The sequence below is a fragment of the Nipponia nippon genome, unplaced genomic scaffold, assembly GCF_047370975.1.
Source record: "Nipponia nippon isolate SJK-2023a ecotype South Korea unplaced genomic scaffold, ASM4737097v1 scaffold_6, whole genome shotgun sequence".
Lineage (NCBI taxonomy): Eukaryota > Metazoa > Chordata > Aves > Pelecaniformes > Threskiornithidae > Nipponia > Nipponia nippon.
In genome coordinates this window covers 10,750,011-10,776,423 of record NW_028262380.1, presented here as the reverse complement: position 1 = coordinate 10,776,423, position 26,413 = coordinate 10,750,011, and the positions used below count along the sequence as shown (strand labels likewise).

The 26,413-nt window shown below is 36.0% G+C and overlaps 1 protein-coding gene across 6 annotated transcripts in view; it reads right to left on the bottom strand.

Moving 5' to 3' along the window:
* GRK4 (G protein-coupled receptor kinase 4) overlaps positions 1-26,413 on the bottom strand; it is a 45,613-nt gene that overhangs the window by 368 nt on the left and 18,832 nt on the right. Inside the window, exons 6-17 of one of the 6 annotated variants that reach the window (XR_015699758.1) lie at positions 26,163-26,255; positions 24,729-24,792; positions 23,828-23,968; positions 20,903-21,093; positions 15,348-15,385; positions 12,699-12,788; positions 11,940-12,148; positions 10,981-11,118; positions 10,194-10,331; positions 7,875-7,997; positions 7,623-7,792; positions 397-6,348 (exon numbers count right to left, since the gene is read on the bottom strand). Coding sequence is in view for 2 of the 6 variants with exons in the window: in XM_009471154.2 (XP_009469429.1) it covers positions 6,295-6,348; positions 7,875-7,997; positions 10,194-10,331; positions 10,981-11,118; positions 11,940-12,148; positions 12,699-12,788; positions 15,348-15,385; positions 20,903-21,093; positions 23,828-23,968; positions 24,729-24,792; positions 26,163-26,255 (1,279 nt within the window). In the remaining 4 variants the exon portion in view is untranslated. Of the gene's footprint in view, positions 1-213; positions 6,349-7,622; positions 7,793-7,874; positions 7,998-10,192; positions 10,332-10,972; positions 11,119-11,939; positions 12,149-12,698; positions 12,789-15,347; positions 15,386-20,902; positions 21,094-23,827; positions 23,969-24,728; positions 24,793-26,162; positions 26,256-26,413 lie in introns of those variants that run through there. The other 5 variants (XR_015699757.1, XR_015699756.1, XM_009471154.2 and 2 more) reach the window with 5 other exon arrangements.

Here is a 26,413-nt window from a genome sequence, read left to right as displayed (position 1 = left end):
ACAGTACTGGAAGCAATTCCAACTTAGAGCAAAACCCCTATTTTATTATAAATGTGTAACAAAATGCGAGCTTTTAAGGTAAAAAGAATATTTTTTTCCTGGTTATTTTATGATAAAGCTTGCAGAGAGTTTTCTCTGGAACATACGGATGATCATGAATTTTTTATTTAGCAAATGATACATGAAAAAAGATGACAGCATAGCTGGAGAGCTGCATCCACTATGCGATAATTGCATGTGCCACTCCACACTTTGAAATAAATTTAAGCACATTAAAAAGAGCATAAGCTCCTATCAAAGATTAAACAAGCCACCACCAAAGAGTCAGTCTTTGCAAAGCTGTTTTGAAGCTCTAGATCCAAATGTGTGGCAGTCCCCTAAGGGTTGCTGACTCACCGGGAATGCCACCGAGATGCCGGCCCACAAACACTCTCCTCTTTGTCCTTCTCTTTCCCAATTGTATTGGCAGCGCAAGCCCTCTGGCTCCTTAGGCATCAGTTGGGGTAACTGGAAGAGAACTCGGGGGTATCAGGCTTTTCTTTGGCAAGTACCTTATCAGTAGATTCTCCCAATTCAAACTTACTGATCCATGGTGTTGCGTGTCACATATCCAGGTCACTGATCCTGTTCAAACAGCAGCCCCGCACGCAGCTGCACTGGCAAAAGTAAAGTGATGTCAAACTGGCAAGGGGCAAGAACAAGCAGGCAGGGTTAGAGAACAGGCATTTTTGTAAAGCCATCGTTACCACAAAGAAAAATAAAGTCATAATCTCAATGGAGTAACAGTGAATACCTAAAAGGTTATATGTCATTTAGTGGATGACGATGAATTAATCTCACCCTCCAGGAGAAAAAAAAAAGAAGAAACATGCTTCTACCTTCTCCGTAAGACAGACATGAACATCATTAAAGTGGAAAGGTTTCCTAAGGACAGGCTACCCAGGCATAGGTTGCTTCTTGATTTAATGTTTTTAAGAACAGGTTGGACAAGCACATCAAGAATATTTTTCGCCCTGTCCTGAAGTCACGCTTAGGCCAGCATTTCTGCATTTCCACGAACAATTCAGCAGGTAATTGGTACTACTCAATCCAACAGACTTCACGAGACTGCGGGCCCCTGTAGTTCAACATATGGACAGATAATCTGCAATATGCCATAGCACGGTTATATTATTGTTAAAGTCACTTAATTTGAAGCTGTTTTGTACAGTAATTGAGTGCTTAGCCCTTCAACTCATGTCATAAAATTACAGTGAAAGCCTTTGCATCAACCGGGAAAAACGTTGAGAATATAAGCAGCTTACTGTTGAAAAGTATTTGATACAAAACCCCCACAAATCCAACTGATACCAAGGTATAAATTCTCTCAAGAAGAGTGAAGTTAGTTTCCTTTGGCGACAGTACAAAATCCAACATGCGTGATAAGGCTGAAGACAAGAGCTACAGCTACAGCTACTACTGACCAATCTTGCGTTCACATTCGTAGTGTTATCACTGTAAATGCATTAATGAAAAACAGCCCATCCCAACAATTCTCTCTTTTCACACAGAAATTTATGTAGAAATCAAGATTCAGACCATAAGATATCAATTGAGCAAATACGACAGAGCTAGGGCAGTTTTTCCTGGATCTGACAATCTTACGTTGGTAAAGAACTTACAGCACGTAATACACATTTTCTGCTTCAACAAATTGCAATTTTTTAAAAAATTACAATTTTTATCTATCCCAGCTACCATGATAGACATGGTAAATAAATCACATTAGACAGTAGTGCATGTGGTTGAGATATGCGGCAGTGTTTTGCTTTTATTTCAGGAATAACAATGCTAGAACATCCAGGAAAACAGCTCATACAAGAACAGTTCAGTGGTTTGGAGATACTGGAACTAACACATCACATTTAACAGTCAGCTTCGCTATACTTGGAAAGAATTCTGGTGTTTTGGACACATGTGGAACATGAGAAAAGTTACGTACATCTCATGTGCGAAACTTAAGTTACACCACAAGAACAATTATGAAATAAAAAAAAAGAATTGTACATTCAGCAGAAGAGACATCATCACCACCAAAATGAGCCAGGCAGGGAATTCAAATCAAAGTAAACATAAATTTAACTTAAAGATGCTTTCCATTATTTTTTTTAATTTTAATTCATTTTTTTGAGTACTTCCTAAAGAGAAGTATTTTCTGAAAATCTATACTAAAGTGAAGGTGATAATTCCAATATTAAATTAGTGTAATACTAAATTGTAAACCAAAGCAAAATAGTATTACTTCTGTTGACTTATTTTAGTAACTTGTAAACAAGTATTCTTCGTTTGTACAAATGGCAATGAGAAATTTCTTACATCAGTATTGTTTGAAAAATAATTGAAGTGCATTCTAAAAAATGATTTTTAGTTGGTTTTAATAGCTTCTATCATTGATTTCTCAAATTAGACATAATTTTATTCTGAGATGGAGATCATTCTCTTTCATAATCAAAAGCCTTCACATCCATTGTTTTAAGAATGATTTGGAAAAAACCCCAGACATGCAGCATCTTCTATTAAAGGCTAAGATTTGTGAATAGTGCTCTCTTTGTTATGGAAATACCACAGGTTTTTTCCTGTTTATTATTCTACAGTAATTATTTTTAAGTGCTCATTTTTTCAGCTGAGACTGTTTTGTTGTTGTTATAATCCAGAAACATAACACCATCTCTATTATGAACACTACACCTCTGAGGGAGAAAAAAAAAAATGACCTTTTTTTTTATAGAAAGAACAACCCTGAGGCACAAAGATTCTATTCTGTTGGTCACAACATTCAAAAGCATTAAGTAAACCAATAAGATACTGGTACATTGTTTCACAGTTTCTGAATTTTGAGCTAAATATATAGATTCATGAGGTATGCACAAGCAGACATTAAGACTTACATACACAAATGCTTGGAAACACAAGCCACAGAAAAGGAGGGTTGATCTCATGCAAGTAACTCCACGGAATTCCATAGATATTTCCATATCTTGCATCAGTAGAACAAAGCAGTTGGGCTATTGGATTGTCTCACTGCTGTCAAAGCCTTCTAAAACGTGGATCTAGAATCTGAATTCATGGAGGTATAATGAAGTCATACTGAATGACAAGAATTTATGTTGGCTTTTTTTTTCTTAAAAAAAAAAACCAAAACAAAACAGCTTCATGGAAATAAACGGCCACATAATCAGAATACACAACCTGCTACCTTCCCCCTTCTTTATATCAGTTGTATCCTACAAAAATCAAGAGCAAAGTTCATATTAAGCTTATCACACCACGATAGTTTGCTTTCAGGTGCTCTCCCTTCTCCTTACCCTTTCCCCGCCTTCAAAATGCATCTCCAAGCTACTAATACTCCAGTAAAGACCTTTAATCAACGTTAGTCACCTTAGATTAAACAGCATAACATCTTAATCTCCATGTACCGTATAGGGAGAGTTAATGCTGATCCTTCCAGTTTCTTGTCTTTTCTATTTCATTAGGGGATTCACATTAGATAATATCTAGTCATTATAACGTGGTTATATTTCTAGCCAAAAGGGACAAATTTAGAGTAGAAAAATGCCATCTTGAGCCTACTGGGGGTGGGACTAAACACACCACCCCCCCACCCCCCAAACCAACAGAATTTAGGTCCTAATCCTGCAAACATGTACTTACTCAAAAACAATTCAACAGTATTATTCGGAACATAAGAAAAAACTTGCGAAATAAAACCAAATAAAGCTTCATAAAAACAAACAAATCCTCCACTTTTTTGCATGGTTGGAGTTCCTCATCCAAAAAAGTGGATGTATAAATAACCACTTCTTAGGAACAACTTCCCTTTTCTTTTCATTTAGCCTTTTTTTCTTCACAGATCCCTGGATAATAAGTGTTAAGTCTCAGAACTCCAAAATAGAAAAGTTGATGTTATTTATTTTTTAAGTTAAGATCCCTCCCCCTCCAATACAGAAAGAAAATTTGAAATACATGATAAACAGACTTTCAGATTTTTGTTTTTATTTGTTAAAGCCAATTCTTGTCTTTTTTTCATAAAAATTGCTCAGCTTGTGGCCATGGTATTCTTGCCCAAATTTCAAGTTGCTCTAAGCAGGCATTAAATCCAGACTGTCACCCCATATGTCCAGTGTTAATACGGTCACCTTTGCCTCAGAACAGAAAACCTAAGATCTTAAAAAATTAAAGCCCTTAATCAGCGAAACATGATCACTTCTCCGACCTGGTAGGTGTTTATAAAACACTTTTGTTACTTCCCTATTTCTCCATTCCCATGTTTTTAGAGTCCTTCTATTGTTGTGGTACCTAATAAAGAGGGTCAGGTCAGACCATGCCAGCTCATTGTCTCACACATAATGGTTCCAGCCAACACCCTTACTTCAGATATTTCTCTTTCTGTCAAGCCTCCCATCCCTTCACTATTGCATCAGACTATCTTCCAGTAATTCATTCAGACTCTCCCTCTGCCAGTTTCTCCCTTGGTACTTTCTAGGGCAGTCATTTTGCTGTCCTCTGTGCTGTTTTAGACATCAGGAAAAATGCACTGAAAACACAGGAAGAGAGTCTTATTCCTCATTTCTGCGGCACAGTAGCCAAGAGGAACAATTTCAGATAAGACATCAGCTCAGCCCCAGCAGGATTCTGTAACACACTGGTTTTCCAACTTTTTCAAATTCTAACCCATTAAAACATTTGTCACTAGAGAAAAAATACTGTTAATTAAAACCTGACGATAGACCCGAGTATCAAATGTATCTTGTGAGTTTCTCAGAAGCAGCTTAAGTTTCTTCCCGTGGGTCTGCAGATCGCAAGCAGAAACCTATTTGAGGTAGAGGGATATTCAGTTGCTCTGTGTGTATAATACATGTGTGGTCTGGTTGGTGCCCTAGAGATCTGAGAGGAAAAAAAATGCATGCTCAGTGGAGACAAATCTTCAGAATACAGAACAAAATATATAACAAAAGTCATGTCTCCAACTCCAAGAGCATTCTGTTATATTTCAAACCCTAACTCAAATTTTGAAAACAGAAGAGGCTTTTACTGAAATGTGTTCCCCAAGTTCATTCTCATACACAGATTAATAGTTTTACCAGAAACTTTACAAAATAAAAAGCAAGTCTGGCATACTTTGAGTCCAGAAGAATGTAAGTTTGACAAGCTTTCAAGCAGCTGGAAAGAGTTTTACTAATGAACATCAGGTAATCCTAACTAAAATTTCAATACCAGCTCCACATCTGTGTCAAGCAATCATTAAAGGCAGGTTTTAATGTTTAAGTATAAGGAAAGTTTATTTACATAATTAAAATTGATACTTAATACTACCTTGTCCTTCCCTCAGTGGCAGTGATCGCTGTCAACCCTACAACATTGCGTATTACAACATAATAACCACCAAGGAGGTTAGTAAGAAGAGCCCATGCTCTGTTTTTTAACCCATTATAAATGTACAACATCCTACATGGAGCTGTAAACAATTTCATTTACAGAACAAAATAAAAAGGTGCCCCCACTGGTAAAAAGAAATCCTTCTAGTAAAGACAAAAAAGTACTCAAAATATAGTTATAAAATTTTGGCATAGGTCTACTTGCATGGTTCATGCCAAGAAACTGTATGGTGAGGATGCGTAAGATGGGTAGAAAGGAGAAGAATGGGGTAATACAGTTTGCTACAGGATTAAGCTAAATGTTCAGAATTCTCTATATACAGAAATACAGAAAGACGTTCTATAGAGCCATGTAGTAAAGAGCAATTCATAATAGCTGGCCACAGTGCACTGAATTCCTTTTTCCTTAGCAGTTGCTTGAGAGATACATTAGGTAATAGCACTGTCATGCTGCCAGACAGAATCATAGAATCATAGATAATACCGAAATTATGAAATTTACCAATACAGCAATTTTACTGTTAAGAAAACTGCTAATAAAGATCCTAATGAACAAGAAGACTTTTACCAGGAGCATACAAAGCATACATTGATGCCATAGACATTATCTCTGTGCTTTAAAATCCTTTAGTATTTCTAGATTCATTCCACTGGGAAAAAAATGTCAAGGTAAATCAAATACATACAGAAACACACTCACTCAAATGGCACTCATTGCTTTTTGTACAATTAAGTTTTAGTGAAAATATACATCTTAAAACAAATGAAGTACAAATGTACAAAAATCCTTGAACTAAGATAAAAAATATATAATACACTTTGCTACAGAGATATAAAACATTTAAAGTTTGCTCATCCTTTCTGATGAGAGCAAAATCATTTAAAGTCTGGAGGACTCCTGCTCATCATCACTGCAATCAGATTTAAAGCAGACCTGCAAGAGAAGACAAAGAGACAATTTAGCTGCAGAACTGACACTATTGTTGGTTTGTGTGTGTTATGGGGCACAGAAAGGCTGGGGTGGTGGCTCTTTTTCCAGCACATTTTACTCCATCCTAACTAAATGCTTTGAGAATATAAAAGAAAAACACAACCCAACCCCAAATCTCAAGTCATTAAAGTTTCATTTAACCTTAAGATCTTTCCTTCTTTTAACTTCACAGGACAATTAACTGCAGTCTTATTACTTCAAAATCAACTGAAGGCTCTCCAGCTGTATTAATTTTTTTAGGACTCTTTCTCAATACATAGAACCATATCTTGGGACAGTATGAACTCTGCTGATTCAGCTTGAAAAAACTACAGTAAGACACAAGCTTTAACTTCAGCTATGCGAGATTATTAGTACACTTAAGCATTCCTTCTATTCCATTACTGTAAGTGGGGGAAAAATGAATTTGAAAAGGTGAACTAAAAATGACAGTACTATTATACATTCCATTAGCATTGTACCATTTTAGAGAGGTGAATTACCAGCTGATGGTAAAAAATATCATCATGCAATTTTAATACATGGCCCTGTTGTGGCTACTTAATGATATGCTCGTAGCAATTTTAAAATTCCATTTCTGCTTAAAAGCAAAAGTAATATCTACAGAAGTGTTCTCTACTGGAATATACTCATGCTTCTCAAGATAATTCCACTCTAAGTGCAGGCATACTGAGCAAGCAGAATTTTGTACATCATCTTCAAGTGAAAACCTTTACAAGTAGCCTATTTCTCACAACCTATAAACAAGCACAATATGCCACATGTCTTTTAGGTGGTAAATACTCAATTTGTATACCTCAAAGTGTTTACTAAAGAGTAGAAGGTATGTCTGTAAGAAAAGGTTGTGCATTATCAGAAGCTATGTGAACATATATTATGTTGTTGTTTTGGTAAAGGCGTTAAATTTTAACAGTTGTTTCGTGAAACTTCTTCACAGTCATTTATTTAGGGGATATTTTTACATATTTCCTTAATATGCTAGGGATGATTCATTGGGAGCCCAGCTTTCTAAAGGAGCAAGTCCTAGGAGTTGCATTGCTCCACCACACTCACTTCTGAGTTCATTAGTCAATTTTATTGAAGTTTTTACAGAGGGGGCCTCAATTATCTCCCCAATAGTTTTTACAAAAACTGGGAAAATACATAAGGAGCAAGACCCAAATTAATATCTTTAGGAACAAAAGATCTATAGCACAGCTATTAACAGCACACACTACCTTTTCCCCAGGTAACAGCTAGCAGACACTTAGAGGAAGACAGAATGCTGAGGGAGGAAAAACTCCTGGAGTTACAGGGATTCCTACAGTTTCTGAAATGCAGTGCAGGGGCAAAGCCATAATAAACCAGATTTCATTACTTTCAGTGTTCAGCGAACAACTTGTTTTTCCTATGACAAAATAATATAAAAGTGGAATGGACGTTAAGGTCTTACTGGTAATTTTCTCATGAAAGAAAAGAAATACCCTTACCTCTCCACTAAAAAGTCTGTGAAAGAAGCCTCTCTTTGGTTTAGGAGACCTCTCTCTGTCTGGTGACACAGTACCATCAGTTTCATATGCATTGATATCTTCAAAGCATCCTGTTTCAATCATCTTTGAAACGTAGGAAATAGAAATGAAATATGCATACAAGCCTCTCAAACACATTCCACGTATGATCTATTTACTTCGGCTGGGCACTCCTAACCACTTACAAATTCATCAGCCAAACTACACCACTCGCAGAGCTCCACGAAGGCAGGCACAAAGTCTACGTTAACTCTCCTGTGCCTCGAGCGAACTAAAGAATAGCAACGAGAGCACTATCATGCAGGTAAGTACTCAGATGCTCCCTTGCTTTGGTAAGGCATTTCTTCTGCCCATGAGGCAATAAGCAGGAGTCTTTAGAACCAGGAATTGATTTTCCTTTCATCTATTCTCATTTCAGAGCAGTCTAGCCTAACAAATGTAGTATCTCTATACCCTGGACTGAACTTCATTAATAAACATGACATTGAGTAGAGAAATGATTATTCTATGCAGAATACTTGTACCTGCATAGTATTAGGGGGGATACTTTTTACAAAGGGGATGAATTGCACGCTTGGGGAAAAAGCAGCTGATGTCTGACCACAGTAATTTAAACATCATTCTGGTGTTTTGGGCAACTGTCTATCAAAACACAACATATACCATAATTGAAAATAAGGCAATGAGATAGAGAAGGCAATACTTCATGGAAAAAAAAAAAAAGATATAATGAAGACACGTCTCTGGAGAGAAGGAGGGGCTTTCGAAATCATCCGTGTTTGTGTATACAGAAAACAAAAGAATTAAAAATACAATTACCAGGTGCAGAAAGGAAAGCAGAAAGAGTAAATGCCAAAATGTGACAAACAGGCATGGTCAGACAGGGGAGAGTGGCTAATGCCCACATGTAGTTGGCATTTATCTGTGAGTGCCACTGATACACATCTATCATGACGGGCATGCAACCAAGTGAGTACACTTTGTAGAGGGAGAGAGGGCATAAGGAGAAATAAGAAGGAATGTGGTCTGCTTTTGTTGTAAATGATTACATTAGGTAAAGTATGGGAGGGGAGGAGGAATTCTTAAAAGACTGAGAGCAAAGATTTGAGGGGAAGCTCAGGAACATGAATTAAAAGAAAAAATAAGCACAAATGTAAAATGAAGTCTGCACAGTTATTCCTTGAAGAGAAGGAATTACCATCACCAGAATTCCACAACTACTTTCAACTTTATCCCTCTATGTGGTGTTAGAGCTATTAAGCTGCAGGGCATTTCTTAATGACTGGATCATATTATGAAGTTCAGAATTACAACACAGCATAGGAAATATTTATTTCTCCAACAGCCTAAGGTTGATTGCTTCTTAGTGAAGACTTTCTATGTCAAGTGACACCTTTCAGATCTCCTTCTTAATGAAATGCAAAAAAAGGCAAAAGGGAAACAAAAGGGAATGTACTTTTTTGTCTGACTTGTTCAGAAATTGCTCATCTTTTGCATTCAAGCTTCAAATAAAATTAAAAAATCATACTGGGAAAAAAACTACACTAGTAGAATTCAAGACTATACTAATCTCAGAAAGTTATGAACATCTTATAATAGGGGGAAGGCATTCATAACAAGAACTACAATTTTAAATAATTGTTACTGAGTACTCTTCCTGAAATACTAAAGATGAGAATTTCCTAAATACAGACTGAACTGCACACAGAGGTAGAAAAATTCTAGTATTCTATGCAGAATACTAGAATACCTATTCACTAGGCAGATGAAAAAGCTTTAAGAGAAAGTCTGACTCAACCAGTGTTGGACTGTTTGTTTTGAAACCTTAGAAAAGTTGAATCTGCAGTTCTGTATTGCTATGGCTCTTGGATACTCTATTGATATACAGGCATGATACACAAACAGCTTGCACTGCGCCTCTTTGCTTTTGAATACTTTGAATAGCATTCCATACCTTTCCTATGAACAGCAATATTGAAAAACATGTGATAGAAGAACAAGGAAAATGTGGTCATACTGATGCTAAATACTGTTCTGTAGGCTGTATCTATGATGACAAGATGCCAGATTCTATTTATGCAAATTTACCATAGATCTCAATTTTTAGCAAGTTGTTTATGTTTTGGGAAAAATCTTTTTTCTGAAGTCTCTCAGCAAAGAGGTCTAAAGCAGAAACTTCTTTACATCTCACAGAGAAAGTTAATACTACAATTATATCCCTTATTAAATCTTCTATACTGCTGTGCTAAAGAAAATAATCTTTTATGAAATATACAATACCTCGTTTTGCCAAGGGATTGAGACACAACCCGTAACAAATTTGGAATAGAAGTCATCATCTGTAGTATCCAGGTTCACTCCTTTTACTGTTGAGAACTGCTCTATGTCCAGGACATCTTTACAATATACGGCACGTGGCTGCAGTACAATACAAGATTGCTTCATTAAGGTTTTGGTTTTTGGTTTTGGACATTTGGGGTTTTTTGTGGGGTTGGTTTTTGGGGTGTTTGTTTGTTTGTTTATTTCCTAGATGAGCAAAGGAGGAGCAAAATGTCTTCACTTTTATATTTCACATTGCTGATCACCAAATTACACTATACTACAAAACAGAAATGCAAAAACTTAAAAGACTCTCGTCATAAGGCACCTGAGCAATTCCATCCATCCTGCAAGTAACAGAAAAGACATATCAAAACCAGAAAACAGCATGCAACTTCTCTGGATTTCTTAATGGTTGTCATAATTCACTCATCTTCTGTCACCCTCCTTTCAGCTCCAGAGTAATTTCTTCAAAGCTAATCTTCATTTGTTCAGCATCTGAGCTAGGGAAGTAGACTAGGGGCTAAGAAATCAGCCACAAAGCTCCCTAGAGCAATACCACTATTGTAAATTGTTTTGTGATCTCAGATGAAATGCCACAAACCAACTAGCCATCAATAGCTACAATGGCATTCTCCTGCCGATTTAACTAACTTTAAAGGTTTCTGTGGAGTTCACGGTTGCTGACATAAAATTATGACAGTTCTTGCCTTTTTAGATACTAATCAAATCTGTCTCACCTACTTACATCTGGCAAGAACGGAGGTTCTAACATGTTAGCTTCCAGCCTCTTGAAGTTAATATTCTTGAAAATAGGGTGTTGCTTTACAGTAGCAGCTCCATCTTCAGTGCAACCCAGTCGCTCCCCTGGATTTTTAGCAAGTAACTGCAAAGATATGGAAAAAAAGGCTGATCCAGTGATATAATCCCACAATTAAAAACAATAAAAATCTATACACAATGTCTTTCAATAAGTTTACTTTGTTACTTGGCCTTTTATTAGATGAAATTTATCATGGTATCAAAATGAACTGGAAATCCAAACTACAACATTCTAGGAGCAAAAAGACTTTCAGTAGACAAAAGAAGCCCTGAAAGCAGACCATTTGAAGATTATACCCAAAGTTATATTAAAATATTTTAACTGATACCATGTTAAATAGATTTTACAGTACAGACTTCGCAGTAGACTTTACTTTCAGGAAATATAGACTTCCTTTTTTTCCAATGGGCTTAAGTAATGCACATATTTTGTATAAACTAGTAAACTTTTGAAGCTTTGTGTATAGACGTGCTTCTTACTAAATTTAAGAACATGCAAGATAAAAAAAAAAAGAAGCTGTTGTCTTGTACACTCTTTAGGCAAGGAAACAAGTATACTACTATGCTATTTCTCCCCACACAGTATCAAAGTTGAACATGCTATTGTACTCCATCTGTAATTACATGTAGTCCAAGGAGTACCGGACCTTTTTCATTCACGTGATGAAAAATCAACTTATGCAGCTTTCCTTCATCTTGAAAAGTTATGAATTCTCAAAGTTTGATAACAATTCATGGACAATCACAAAATTCCATCTGAACCAAACAAAGATTTAAGAACTCCAGCTTTGAAAAATTTTCAGTTGAAGATGTTAAAATAAAGTCATTAATCTCTTAAAAAGGATTAGAAATTTAATTTTCAAACCTCTATGTCTCTTCACCCACCATCCTGCAGATGGATTTTGCCTCCTCTGAGAACTTGTCTGAATATGTTTCCTGGTCTTCCTTTACTCTCCGGTCAATCTCATCCCGTTTGACCCTTTCCTTATGCTTCCTGAATGGAGACTGTCCTTCAATCATTTCATAAATCAAGCACCCAAGACCCCACCAATCTGGGCTGAATGTATACTTTTCATTTTTGAGCACTTCTGGAGCTACAAAACAAAAACAAAGAACCCCCCATGACAATTCACTTTAAATTAACTAATTAAATATTGAAAAAACTCTCAGGCATTCTTTTGGGTCTGTGCAGAGACCTTTGCGCAACTCCTCTATACTTTGAAGAAACATTGATTTCTAGAGCAAGGATTCCGTTTATATCCAAGAGAAGCACTTAAGTTCTCTAACACTTAAGATCAGTATTGTTTACAAACTAAAAATGCAGTTTTTCCAAAGCATGGAAAGAAATGTGTTGTCATAGTAATTCATCTGCTTACCTGTGACCCTAAATCTCTTTGAACCTCAGAAAAAAATTAGGTGCTTTCTTAAAGTTCTACCTAAAGCTAGAATTTCAAAGAGTTAAGTTTTCAAGTTTATCAGTAGGCTTATAATTGACTATTAACACCTACCACTGCATAACCTTTCTTCCCATAAAATGTCTAGTAACAAATCAAGACCAAATACAGTTCTTTAGACAAGTCATTCATGTATTCACAGAAGCAAATTTTCCAGTAAAACATAACTAGCAAAGGATACTTTACGTACCCATGTAACCAACAGTCCCAACCCGTCCTCGGACCGTTTCTCCTTCTGGAATCTGCACAGCTAATCCAAGATCTGAAATTCTGATATGTCCTATTTATGTTAAAATAAATTATACATAGTCAGCAAATAATAAAATATCACCACCTTTAAAACAAAAAAAATTCTGTAGCATACCTCATCAAAAAAGCCACCAAACATCCAAACATTCATATACTCATAGCAGTAACGTTACTTAACTAGAAAGAAGTGATTTATCATTATTCAACCCTCCCTTAAATACGTAAAGGAAGAGAGGCACAGATCTAACTCATTTCCTGAAGGTCATGCAAAAAGATTTGCTGTTAAGTACTCTAATTCCTAGCTTTGGCATAGGCTGCTACTCTAAGACAAACAGAAATTATGACTGCTCATTTCAAGTTCTGTATCTACACATCAGACACTTGGATTTTTCCATTCTGTATTCCAGCCACAAACAGTTTTCTGTCTTCCTAACAAAACATCAGAATTATTTACTCCATTTATTCCACATATAAGAAAACTGTGGCCTGTACTGAGACATCAGGTTTTCCTCTAACAAAGCACCCTAATAATGCTAGGCACAAGTAACCGGAATTGCTATCCCCACTCCCACCCCAGAAGAAAAGTAGCCTAGCCATAACCTACTTAGAATTATTTATATTGTAACATGTTAGTTCAATGTTAGGATTTCCCCTTCTCATGAATCAGTCTAATGTAGATAACTTCAGCTTCTATTTCACTTTGTAAGCCAAACTTCTCAAGTTGACTATCTTTCCTATTACACATGGCATTTACACTAGTACCTTTTAATGTAGAAGTAGTCTGGTGGAGGACTATGATTTGTCATGAGCAACACTGCTCAGATGGGGAAACGGTTCAAGAAGGGCAATGGGAGTAAGTTCATCCCACCCTCCCTTATATTCCCATGGACAGATACAGTTCTTTGCTGGACAGATACAGTTCTTTGCTGGACAGACTCAACAGGAAATGATTCAAAGCAATTCAAGGCAATAATTGTATTGACATGATTCTAATTTAAAGATACATAACATACTTTATTAATAAAAATGTAAAAGGCTAGACAGAAGAAAGGACAATTACATTTTCAACTCAATTTTAAAACAGAAAATTGCCAATCGTGTAATAGAAAGATTCAGGGGGAAAAAACCAAAGCAAAACAAAAAACACACTTATTTTTAATACTGGATATAAGGACAGGGACACTGTCATTTATGGAGACATCACAGATTTGCAGAATAATTCAGGCCGGAATGGACTTCGGAAGGTCTCTAGTACAACCTTCTAAGCAAGCAGTCAGCCCGAAGTGTTCAAGGCTTTTTAAACTCTTATCTAGAAAGCCTCCAAGAGTGGACAATGCATCACCTCTCTGGGTAGCCTGTTCCAATGCCTGAGTGTCCTTTTCGCCTATATTCTCTGTCATTCAAAAAGCTCCACAGCATCAATGTTAGTTAAAAGCATATTAATTTCTTATTTACATGTGACAGATAATCAAGGGGTGGGGAAGGAGAATGGAGAATGTCAAGTGCCACTCTATATACTGGTTGGAAATAACTAAATGCTCTTGAGCAGCAAATGCTATTTTAAATACATTCAGATGCTTTTCTCTTCCCTGACATCTGATGAACCCCTTTTCAAGTGCAGGATCTGAGCTCCTGAAGCGATTTTCTAATTAGTCCCCTCTGCTCTCTGGAACAAGATCAGAATATCCCTGGCAGAGAGAAAGCATTCTAGTCAAGTCCTGCAAGGCCACATTTTTCCTCAAAGAAGCCTTCAGCTTTGCAAGACATTGCTGGAGAGAAAAATTAAAGAATGCATTTGATGTCTAGCAAAGCTTCAGCTATTGGCAAGTGACTTCTCCCAAGCATCACATTTTTAGAAATCTATCAGTCAGAACATGCTGACTTTAAAAAAAAAATTGTGCTAATGACTTCAAAAACAGTTTTTCCTTAACTAAAATACTCTGCAATTACAAGAACAAGCTGGTAATATTCATCCACTGCTTAGAAGGAGGTAGTTGCTGCACATGTTCTACAGTGAATTCAAAAGATTCTGATAAATTTCATACAAAGTCATTGAAGAAAATTAATTTGGTTTTTGAAAAAACAAAAAACTACAAACACTTCTTCATATTGTTTGCACTTCCTTGATTCCTTCCAGCCACATATGCATCAGTGACCATCAGACCTGTTTTAGTTGAAATTAAAACAAACAGGGATGCTTCTTTTCTCCTTTATTGCTTAATTAAAGTTTACTAAGTAAAATGCTGGCCTCACATGAAATAAATCATGTTTCCATAGTCAAAGACAAGACAAACAGAGAACAAATCCATATAAGAGTTTTAGCCATCTTAAATCAAGGGGTGGGGGTGAGAAGGAGGAGTGAAAGGGGAAAAGTAGGCATTTTAAGGTGGGAAATCGTCATCGTCGTCCCTCCGAACCCCAGTATTTCCCCCTACTTTCTAAAAAGTAAGGGCAGTTTTTTCTTTACTAATTAAAGTTCACATTTGTCAGTCAGGTTGCTTTTATTATAAAGAAATGCCGTTGATTTCTGGCACAGTATTAATGAGATTTATAATTCCCAATCTTAAAATTCATTTTAATATTTACTTACCACAGTCATCAAGGAGTATATTCTCAGGCTTCAAGTCTCTACAAATTAAACAGAATAGAAATATTCTATATTTGTATAGAATTATACAAATGCAAAATTATTAGCCATCATCAAGTGGAACTAAGGCAACATAAGACTTCTTGGTTCTGATTAAAACAATTTTCCCAGTTTCCACCTATATACAAAAATTTGTGAAGTTGACAACCTGTAATACAAATAGTTTAACCATAGAACTCTTGAGATCCATTTTTTCCCAACTCTCTAATCCATTTATATTAACAACAGCAATTAATATTTCACAGATGAGAAACTCCCTCTACACAACACTAAAATCCTCATATGAAGAGCCACCAACTTACACCCAAATTCGTGCTCATAAGTGAAAGACATTTCTCCTGAGAGTATCAGTCATACAACTCCATGACGATAAAACACATCAGTGCCTGCTGCAGTTTGGTGCTGACCCCTTGCTGTATTCCATCTCAAGGTGTCAGAATATCAAAGAGTAATATTCCCAAGACTAAGCATAGGCTTGATATCATCCATTCAAACCCTATTCCTTCAATTTGGATGTGCAGCTTCTAAAGCTTACTAGACACTTGTATCTAGTTAGGATTCATTGCAATCAACTTTCTAGGAGTCTCTACTACTTTTCTGTAAATAACAAAGTTCCACATGAAACATTTTTTAGCTATTAAATGCTAGCAAGACTCAGGAAATAGCAAAAAGGGCGATTAATTCAGTGTTGCAATTCTGCATTTTATAGGCATCCTCTTGTACATTTTTTACTTAAGAACAAAAGAAGAAACTCAATGGGATATTTGGATTCCTGCCCCGCGCCCAGGCAAATTTGAGGAGTCACTGAAGCTGAATCAGAACCTATTCAGAGGTTACTTCTAGGATTTATCCTCTAGCAGATTCTACTGAGAACATAGGTATTTATATATATATATATAATATATATATGCATAGAATATATGTATAAAACATGTCATATATATTATATATATAATTGTGATATGCATCAGAAAGTATGTGGACTGCAATACAGTCTTTTAGATTTATTTCGATATAAATATGGTAAGGCCAGAAATATACAAGCAAAAATCAGTACTTGGCTAAAGATTCAGTTGTTAATGGCACAGATTATTAAAAACAATATGTACATATATGGCTATATGTACAGTTATGATAATAACAGTTATTTATATACAAGCAGAAAAGACTGTATAATGTAAAAGAAGCAATTTCAGGAAGAACAACTCCAGAACTTACATTCAAAATGAGAGAAATTGCACACAGATTTGTTCACCAAGAAATCCGTATGCTTTTTTTTTCCCAAACATTGATAAATTGATGTTCTGAAGTATGTGTATTCAGGTTAAAGTTTCATTATTTCATGAGATTTACTGTATAAAGAAGTCAGCAAGACACTTTCCTCCTAATACTTTTAAGACTAGACAGTCATCATAATGTTAATCATTTGACATTAGATAGGAGATTACAATATCAGAGAAATCAGGAGAGATCAGAGTAAAAAACCAAAAAAAAACCCCACACCAGTACCAAAAAAGAAAAAGAAAATTCAGCTCAAACTTCAGGTAGAAACACATCTACTTCAAAGCACATAATATATGCTCAGGTTAACTCAAGCAAACAAGTCTAAAGAGTTCCGTCTCCAAGAAGGCTGATTAAAGCCTAACCTAAAGCTTAATACTTACTAGCAACATCTGCTGCTTAATAGAAGCTAATTCTGTTCTGACATGATTTTGGTCGGTCAATAGTCAATAGCAAAACTTGTTTCTAGCCAAAATTCCAGCTCTTTAATGCTACTAGTTTCTAGGCCTAGCCATTTGCAAAGAAGTCAGCTTTTGGAAGCATTCAGCTAGAAATTCTAGCTCCGAGATGCTAGCTTTGGGGTATTAGCCTTCTTGCACTTCCCTTCCTCCACCACGACAGATGCCAAAGTCACAGTTTGTGTTGGAATACACAGACGCTAGTCCTGCACTGGATAACAGGCTACTTGAGCTGAAAACCAAGCTCAGAACGAGAGCTAGCAATGCAATTCTAGCAACTGAGGCAGCAGTTTTCCCTTATGAAGCAGAGAAAGGCTGGAGAACTGCAAAGCTCACAAAACTAAGAGGTTCATTAAAAGGAGCTAGATAAAAATTATATATTTATTTTAAATCGGACTAAACAAGCACTGGTGTATTTTTGCTATAGCTTACACCAGCCTTCCTACAGAGAAAATTTCTGGATAAAAATCCTTCAGGGGATTTCACCGTAGAGATGTCCACTCTGAGCTTAGGCGTGAGGCAGGCAAGGAGTTATTTGGTTTATCCACTACAGCTTCAGCAGGTCTTTGAGCCGGATCTTTGACCTTCCAGGCACATTCAGTGGCACTATGGGCGCCTACATGAGTTTGTGAGGAAAATCTAGGTATCCAAGCAGCTTATCTGATAAAAACCACTACCATCCTTGAAGAGTCAGGTAACTCCTGCAGAAGTCCAGCAATTAAGTCCCTTTTGGAAAGCAGGCACTCGTTCCCCACTCCGTCTTATGCAAATCCTGACTTTGCTCTAAGTATCAGACTTTTTCATGTAGCAGATGGATGAATAGCTCCACTACTGCCTGATCCTGTCTGTTTGCTTATTTTTCTAATGTCAGCAACATATGGCAAGTTACAGATAGTTTCGCAAGCTCCCATTGAACAAGCTAACTGGCTCTATCGCTCTGGCAAGGCGGCGCGGGCCCTCCTTCCAGCTCTGCACCTGTTCGTTTAATCCAGTGGGAACCCCACTAACAAAATGGCACAACTGACTCCAGGGTCCTACACTAACGCCACTGCTTGAAATTCAGTAACAACTGGTATAAAGACACATGAAACACGCAATAAAAATTGGTGTTAACAGAGAGGAAAGGTAGGCCTAGTTTTTCCACTTTATGAGGCATTTTGCTACGGATGGTGACACATCCCAAATATAATAAATTTATAATAAATTTTAACATGACTGACATTCAAACTGCCATTCTAGAACTGAACAAAATGACAAGATGAACCGATTTTACTGCTATCTGCTGACACCTGTCTGCACCGAGGATTTCTGTTTTCTTAAGTTCTGAATTTCCCTTCTTCCATTGCCTCTACAGTACACTTCACTGTGAATATACAGATGGATACCCATAAAAACATGTTCTCAGGAAAATATTTTCTAACAGTATGTTACAAAAGTAAAGTCCGCTTTAACAGTTTAAGCTATTTGCCTAAAAAGAGAGTTTAAAACTCCTCCTTTAAAGCTGGAAAACAAATGCAGTAATAGATCTTGAGCTATGGCAACACGAGAAGGAACTAGCTCCAATTTCAGAAATTCAGTGATCCCACCAGTATTAAATGCTTTCAAAATGACAGCAAAATAAGAAAAACATTCCATCTGTATTTTCTTGCCCTGGAGAATGAAAAATATTAGTTACCATAATTCGGAAAAATAAATCATTGAATCAATGAAAATGTGCTTCATTATGTTCCCCCCCAACAACAACATTAAGACTAGAGGTTGCCAGCATAACTTCTTTGGTGAGAATAAAATAATTACGGCAAATTTTCCCAAGCTTTCTGCTTCACTAAATTACTGTACTGCTGCTTAAATGCATTTCCATTAAGATGCCTGATAGAGAATTCAGATCCTGTAACATAGCACTGTAATTGGTGACATTCTGAAGACTTCCGTGGCCACCTGTTTTGGCTTCTTCACTTTAAAACTATAAAATTTACAGCTATGCTCCTACATGCATGATACAAAAAGAAATACATATGGAAAAAACAAATCAAGACCATCAGGAAAAAAACTACCACTAGCAAAAGAGAAGAAACAAGACTCTGTTTTACAAAAAGTTGGTCATTAGATATTAAAAAGCACAGGGCTGAAAGTGATTCTACAGAGAACGTAAAATAAAATTATCCAAACATTTTCTACTTTTAGTACTCAAGTGTAGTGGAGCTGACATGGTATAATTCGAGTCTCTCTTTGTCTGTTTACATACTGGGCAGGAACTCCCTTAGTATGCTCTATACTGTAATGTTTAAATAACGCCTTCAGGTATTATGATTAAATTTAAGCTCTTCTTTTTCCTCCGAGCATACAAATTATTCAGTTACTAACACATGTACAGGTAACTGTCTCTTGGTCCTTCATTTTGTTATGAACAGAGGACTAAAAATAATTCCCATTCTTTTAATTAAGAGGCAATTTTACTCAGAGTTGGTTGTGAAATGACTTTTTTCCTTGCTGATAAATTTAAGGCCATGCAAATTCTTAATAATTGGAAATTGCTTATGTAATAGCACAAAATAGGGCAGAGATCTAGACACCAAGACCACTCCAAAAGAAACCACAACCACTCCAAGATCTGGAATTACAGACAGAGAACACTGGGATTTGACATACGTTTGAAGGTTGTCTTGTAGGCAAATAGCTAACAAGTTGGGCTTAAACACAAGGGCTGTGGGTTTTTTTGGTTGTTTTTGTTTTGTTTGGGGTTTTTCTGTTGTTGTTTTGTATTTTAAACAATCAGTTTTGTTTTCACTTGGGCAATGTGAAATGACCTACTTGTAGCTGATCCACATGAGGAGAATGATGAGCAAAACCATTCACCCTTGCTTCCCTCCTACATGCATGCCAAAACCCACTGTGTAACATTGCAAGATTGGCCAAATTCTTTAGGGAACCACATACAACCACCAGCATAAGCCTGATTGACTCTGTGGTTCTGCTGCTTTCTGCTGTGTGTATGTTAGTCTTCTATATTGGGGAGGGAAAAGACTAAGACTCATTATCTTAAAGTTATGCAGGATTATACTTTAAATTTTGTTGGAAAACAAGTGGTACTTGGTGTTACACACCAGAAAGATAAAGAAAGCGTTCTTGGTCCACCACTAAGTCTGTTTCGCTTGTTCTGTAATATTAACGCATGCCAGGGGTTAAATGATGCATGCACAGAGACAGAAAAGAGAAGTAAGATCATACAATCTCAATTTCAATGCATGAGGCTTCTGGCAGTTTCATTAATTCAAAAGCAATAAAGCGTTTATTGGAGGAACCTGAAATAAAACCAGAAGAAAGAGGGCAATATGGATTATAACTGACTTTTTACCCTCTTGGGCGTAACAAGCAATGCAGCAAAAGACTTCTATAGCCTTCTGTGAACTTCTACTTTAGGTAGGAAAACAATCCCATGTTCCTAAAACTTATTTATTTGAATTACTAATGAATTTGCTTTGTAAATCACAATTTACTATCATTTTACAAATAAACCTTGAATCAACTTTATAATGATTTAGACTATAGCAAGTATCTAGACCTAAATTAACAGTAAGAAGACAAATAAGATCAGTAATTCTGAAGCACATATCATGAAAAGGACAACTAAACAATTTTTTTTGCTTCTTTTACTATGAAGTTGAAGTATAAACTTGTTTTAGTAGAAAAGAATTAATACATTCAATGCTGAACAGACATGGGAAATTCAAGGTATGAGTGACTGTAGATGACACTTACCTGTAAACAATTCTCTCCTTCTGCAAATCCTCCAGACCACAGCACAGTTCTGCAGCATAGAAAATAGCCCTTTCTTCATCAAAGCCAGGATTTCCCATGTTATATATGTGAAACTTCAAATCCCCTCCATTCATTATGGTTAATACTAAACACAGGGCATCTTTCGTCTCATATGTATAGGATAAACTAACCTAAAAATGGGGCAGGGGGAGAAGACGACCATTATTCATTCATAAACCCCAATACAATTCACAGCTCTTTTTTTCCAACACAGGCAACATACAAATCCTTTTTTAAAACAACAGAGAACAAAACAGCCAAGTAGAGAATTGCTCCTGTCCAGCACTTGAAGACACAAAGGAATTCAGACTAATTAGCATGTATACACAAACCCTACATCACCATACAAAAGTTTAGTGACATATACTACAGAGCTCCATCCAGACAATAGATTTATTGATGATGCCCCTCAGCTGCACATTATCTATGTTAGTCTTTGTAAAGATAATGTGCACATATACCTTATTTATTAATACCTCAGGAATTATGCATTGTCAAACCATCTTCCTGAACTTCTACAAGACTCAAAGTTGCCCTACTTTAGAGAAACTAAAAAAGTTATTTAGGATCAAATGTGTAGTTTCTATTTCTCCCCCCACCTCCCCAAATAACTGCATATTACCCTGGCTTAGCACTCACCAACAGTAAAGACTTAGTATAGCTCTTTATAGCCTTTTTTCTCACTGTATTTGGAATGCGGTGCTGATAGAGAACGAAGAACACCATACTGTTTTTTTCTTCAGGTTTTAGGTAAACGTTTTTAAAGTGCATTTAATGTTTTAAAGTAGACTTGTGAATTTAAAGAAAAACAATTTTAAAACAATGTAATGTATTGCAAAATTTAACATATGTTGTTTAAGATACAAACTCAGTTTCAATAGAAAAAGCTATGCTGTGCTGGTGATCATCTGGGCAGGATCTTCAAAATTACCTACAGAGATTAACTAACTTGTACTGAAAGCAACGGGATTTAAACATACTTACCTAATGTAAGCTAAGTATAAGCTAGCTAAAAATCAGTAGGATTTTTTTTGACTCAATAAATGTATTTTTAAATGCAGTACAAGTACCTAAAGGCCATAACTCAGTAATAAGTCCAAACTCTTCCTTCAGAAGCATAAATCCAATACTAAATAATGAAATGAAATAAATATACAAATCAGCTACTCAGGGCAAGGGTTCCTATTTGGTTGTTTTAAACTGACCTGTCCAGCTATTAATGACTTCACTTGTGACACAGACACGACAAATTATCTACCCACTTCCAACCTAGTATTACTGCAGATCCTAGATCTAGATCTTCTCTATTGCATCAAAAAAACATTGGATGGCAAGAGGAAAATAACTTATGCTCAATCCTATAAAGTGATTTCAAATTCAACTTTGATCAATTATTGATTTATAATATTTACATATCTTGGAAAAATATTACTCAAAATAGAAGTTTCACTCTTATCTCACGTATCTCTACAACTAGTAATTTCTGGATCAATTCAGGTAAATTCTGGATTCAGTTTCAATCAATTCAAGCCCAAGAGCCTTGTGAGAAAATAACATTAGCATATTTATACAAAAACATTATTTATAATAATTTAAAATGCACTAATGTATCTGAGTAGCAGGTTCTTAATTTTTCTTTTAGCTGGCAGTATTCTACAGGGTTTTTTTAATACATAAAGCTTATCAGAAAATACATACATACATATTTTATACACACACACATATATATTGTTTATAAATAACTTCCACTACCCTCTAACACAGGTACTTTAAAATCCTCTCTGAGCAGCGATACAAAATTTATCAGTAAATGGATTTAAGAACAAAGCAAAATGCATTTAAAATTAACATTTAAATGACAACAATTCAATAAAAAGATAAACATTACCTGGGGGAAAATTTACCTGGTATATCTTTGATCATTCTAAGTTATTTCACTGCTTAGTAATTAGAGCTACTAACAGACCATAATTTACATGACAATATCAGGTTAAAGTATTAGACTTTCATTCTGTGGAATTTCTATTAAAAAGTTATGTTAATTGTTTCACATCCAAGATACCTCTTTAAGCCTTAATAGACAGCAAAGCAATATAACTAACCTGAATCGATATACTAGTCAAGTTTCATGTTTATCTTAAAATGTATATAACAAATGCTATGAAAATACCTAAGGATATAAAAACTCTACTATTAAAAGTCACAGAAATGCAGGATATGCAACTTCTAATGGCAACTAAATGGCAGAATCATGAAGTCACCTCTTTGTAAGTGCATTTATGAATGACCTCCAAAAATTAAATGAGAAATCAGCATTAATTATAAGAAAATAGGTGTATGGGAGGGAAGAAGGGGGTAAGAGAAGAAAACAGAGAGCAATGCATTGGAAGAAGCAGCAGAGAAGAGAATCAGAGAAGGAAAAAATAGGATGGAATAAAGTATATGGAATATCTTCTTTATTAAACATAAGCAAACACACTCAGTCATAGGCTGCAGCGGAAATAGAATTTAAGTAATTATTCAAGTCTGAGTATTACAGAATAATCTATTCACTTTTAAACAGAGGACAAAGATTCAATAGCATCAGCATGCTGAAACACAACCTAATGTTTTGGGTTTAAGTGAGAAATAAAGCAGGCAGACTAAAACCAATTCAATATTGCATGTAAAAAGCCCTCTGCACAGAACTACTCACAATCACACACAAAACATACTTATTATTACATCAATCATTTATCTCAGCAGTCACGCGTTCTCTAAATCAATTAAAACATGTCTTGTGCCCACAAGCTCCTGGAAGAGACTGAAACGAAGCAAGCAAAGCAAGAGAAACTTCTGAGAATAAGATCAGAAGTAGATACTTACTACAAACCTACTATTCACTTTTTCTAGAATTCTTTTTTCATTTAGAGCCATTGATTCTCCTTTCCTCTTCTTTATTCTCTTTTTTTCTAGCTTTTTACAAGCATACATTTTTCCTGTTGCCCGTACTTGACAGGCACACACCTAAAAAAGAAGGAAGGTGTGTCAGAGATGCTAGGGGTTTCTTTTAGAATTTTTTTTAAAGAAGATAAAATTCTATTTTCTTTTTTCACACCCTTGAATGGTCTCAGAAAATGAAACTCTGAAAGCATCAATACAGAGCTTTCACCCATGAAACAACTTCGAAGGGTCACAAAAGCTGCAACAGAAGTAGAAAAAGCGATTATAGAGGAGCAAACTCATTTTTGTTGGGTTGAATAGTTCAGTAGAACTGTGGATCTTGTGTTGGTGAAACACCTGACTGTGCTAACACTGTATGTCAAGGCAAGCAGGTCAGAGGACAAACATCCATGCCATAATCAAGCAGGAAAAAGATAATGATAATTTAGTAACCCTCCTTCCCCTTCAATATAGGGCTCTGGTTAAAGCACACAGGAGGAAAAAAACCCCAATGAATTATCAACAGAATGAATAAAATCTATAGATTTTCCTATCAGGTTCATGAATATTCTACATAATTTTTAAGTAGAAACTACATTCCCATTGCCAAATGAAATTTCTAAACAGAAGCAACTGTTGTTAGTCAGTGGACATTTTCTCCAACTTTGTGCATGACCTACAATACTGAAACACAAAAGAAAACAGTTTGGGTTGATGACAGTTTGCCCCGTGACGTGTTAAATGTAGATTGTTAGAGTCAAGAGTTAAAAACCTGCTCCTCCTCTGTATTAACTTTTTTATTTCCCTTCAGGATTGCCTCATAGAAAGATACTTCTGTACTCACCTCTCCAAATCCACCTTTGCCTAGTACTCGGTAATGCCTAAATGTGTGTTTGGTTACTGGTTGCCTGATTAACAGAAAGAAACAATTACTGCAACAGGAATTACAAGAGTTAGTAATCCCTTCCCCACCCCGAGGTCTGTCTTCATTTACTCCTTACTGTTCTATGACATCTTACTGAACAAGAGTTGCCTTGACCTCATGAAGACAGTATTCTAATAATCTGAATTTCAAATGAAAGTGGTGCTCTGATTAGAAACATTGGCTCCCTCATGTGGTCATCAGACATTCACAATAGCAGGAAGAAAAGCTGATCAATTAGGCCCTGTGGTGTTTATGGTTAGAGCCTTATCTGTTCTCATCAATGGTCAATTTATCACCTCCAGTTGTTTCCCTTAGCCGCAGTACACTGACATGTAGGCTGTGCTTCAACGAGATCATGCTTGCAATACAGCATTTAAAAGGAAAACCATTTCTGATTTTGCTTTGCTGTTTGGCTTTTTCAAAAAAGAAAGAGCTGTGGTATGCAATAGGAGTTCAAGAGCCAAATTGTTAAGGTATTGATGTAGCGGAAGAGGAAGAGATAACTGGGGGTAGTAAAGGTGTCAGCCATTCTATGCTAAAGCACTCCTAAACATGTATCAGAGCAGGGCTATTTCATGGTGGTGAGCTGGGGTTTTTTTGTTTTGATTTAAAAGCATTCATTATTAATGGAGCTTTGTTCTCAGGACAGCAAATGGAGGTTGTTCTGGTAGAGAATTTGGTTTAATTGTTTGAGTAACTTCCCTAGTTCTCTTCCTGGCTTTTGCTACTAATTGAGTCAAACAAAGACACTGGATAATTGAAATTTACCAATGCTCAAGCACCTTAATGTTTGAATATGTCATCGTGACACCCAGCAGTGCTGAATTAGAATCGATTTGTACCCATTTCAGCCTTCTGAAAGAGTTTGTACACTCATTTGGTATTAATTTAAAAGCCCAATCTAGATTCTGATACATACAAATCTTGCTGTCTTGTAATTACTAGATCTGTGTCTGTATCACCCTGAAAAACTGATTACTTACCCAGTCACCCAGTGGGTTATAAAACTAGATTAATCTGCTTATTAACCACTAATTAGATCAAGTTTGAAACTAAAGGATGATAGCATTGCCAAGAACGATTGGTTTCCCACTGCACACTTGACAGCCAGATATCCCTATGTTAATAAATTTACATTTACGTAATACAAATTTACCACTTAAAGACTCCTGAACAGATACTTCCGTTGGAGTATTGACACTCTCACTGTCCCATCACCATCATCCTTTACATCTTGTCTTTCAGACCACAATTTCTTAGATGGGCAGTGTCATTTAGCATTTCTAGCCTAACAAGCAGAACTGGCCACAAAGCAAAGCAAAATTATAATGCAATCATTATAAATAAACTTACTTTTCCAGCCATTTCCACTGTAAAAAACGGGAAAAATACACACTTTCTTGGTAAGCTTCAAAAGGTCTTCTGCTTAGGTATTCATGGACAATTCTAGCAACAGGAAAATAAAAATCAATCTTATACTGAAAAAACTGATGAAGCAGGAGGTACTATCAATCTATTAAAACATACTTAAACTTCATATCAACAAAGCTGTAGGCAGAAACACATTGCCACTGTGCTCTCCAATGGTTTTAACCTAGGTGTCT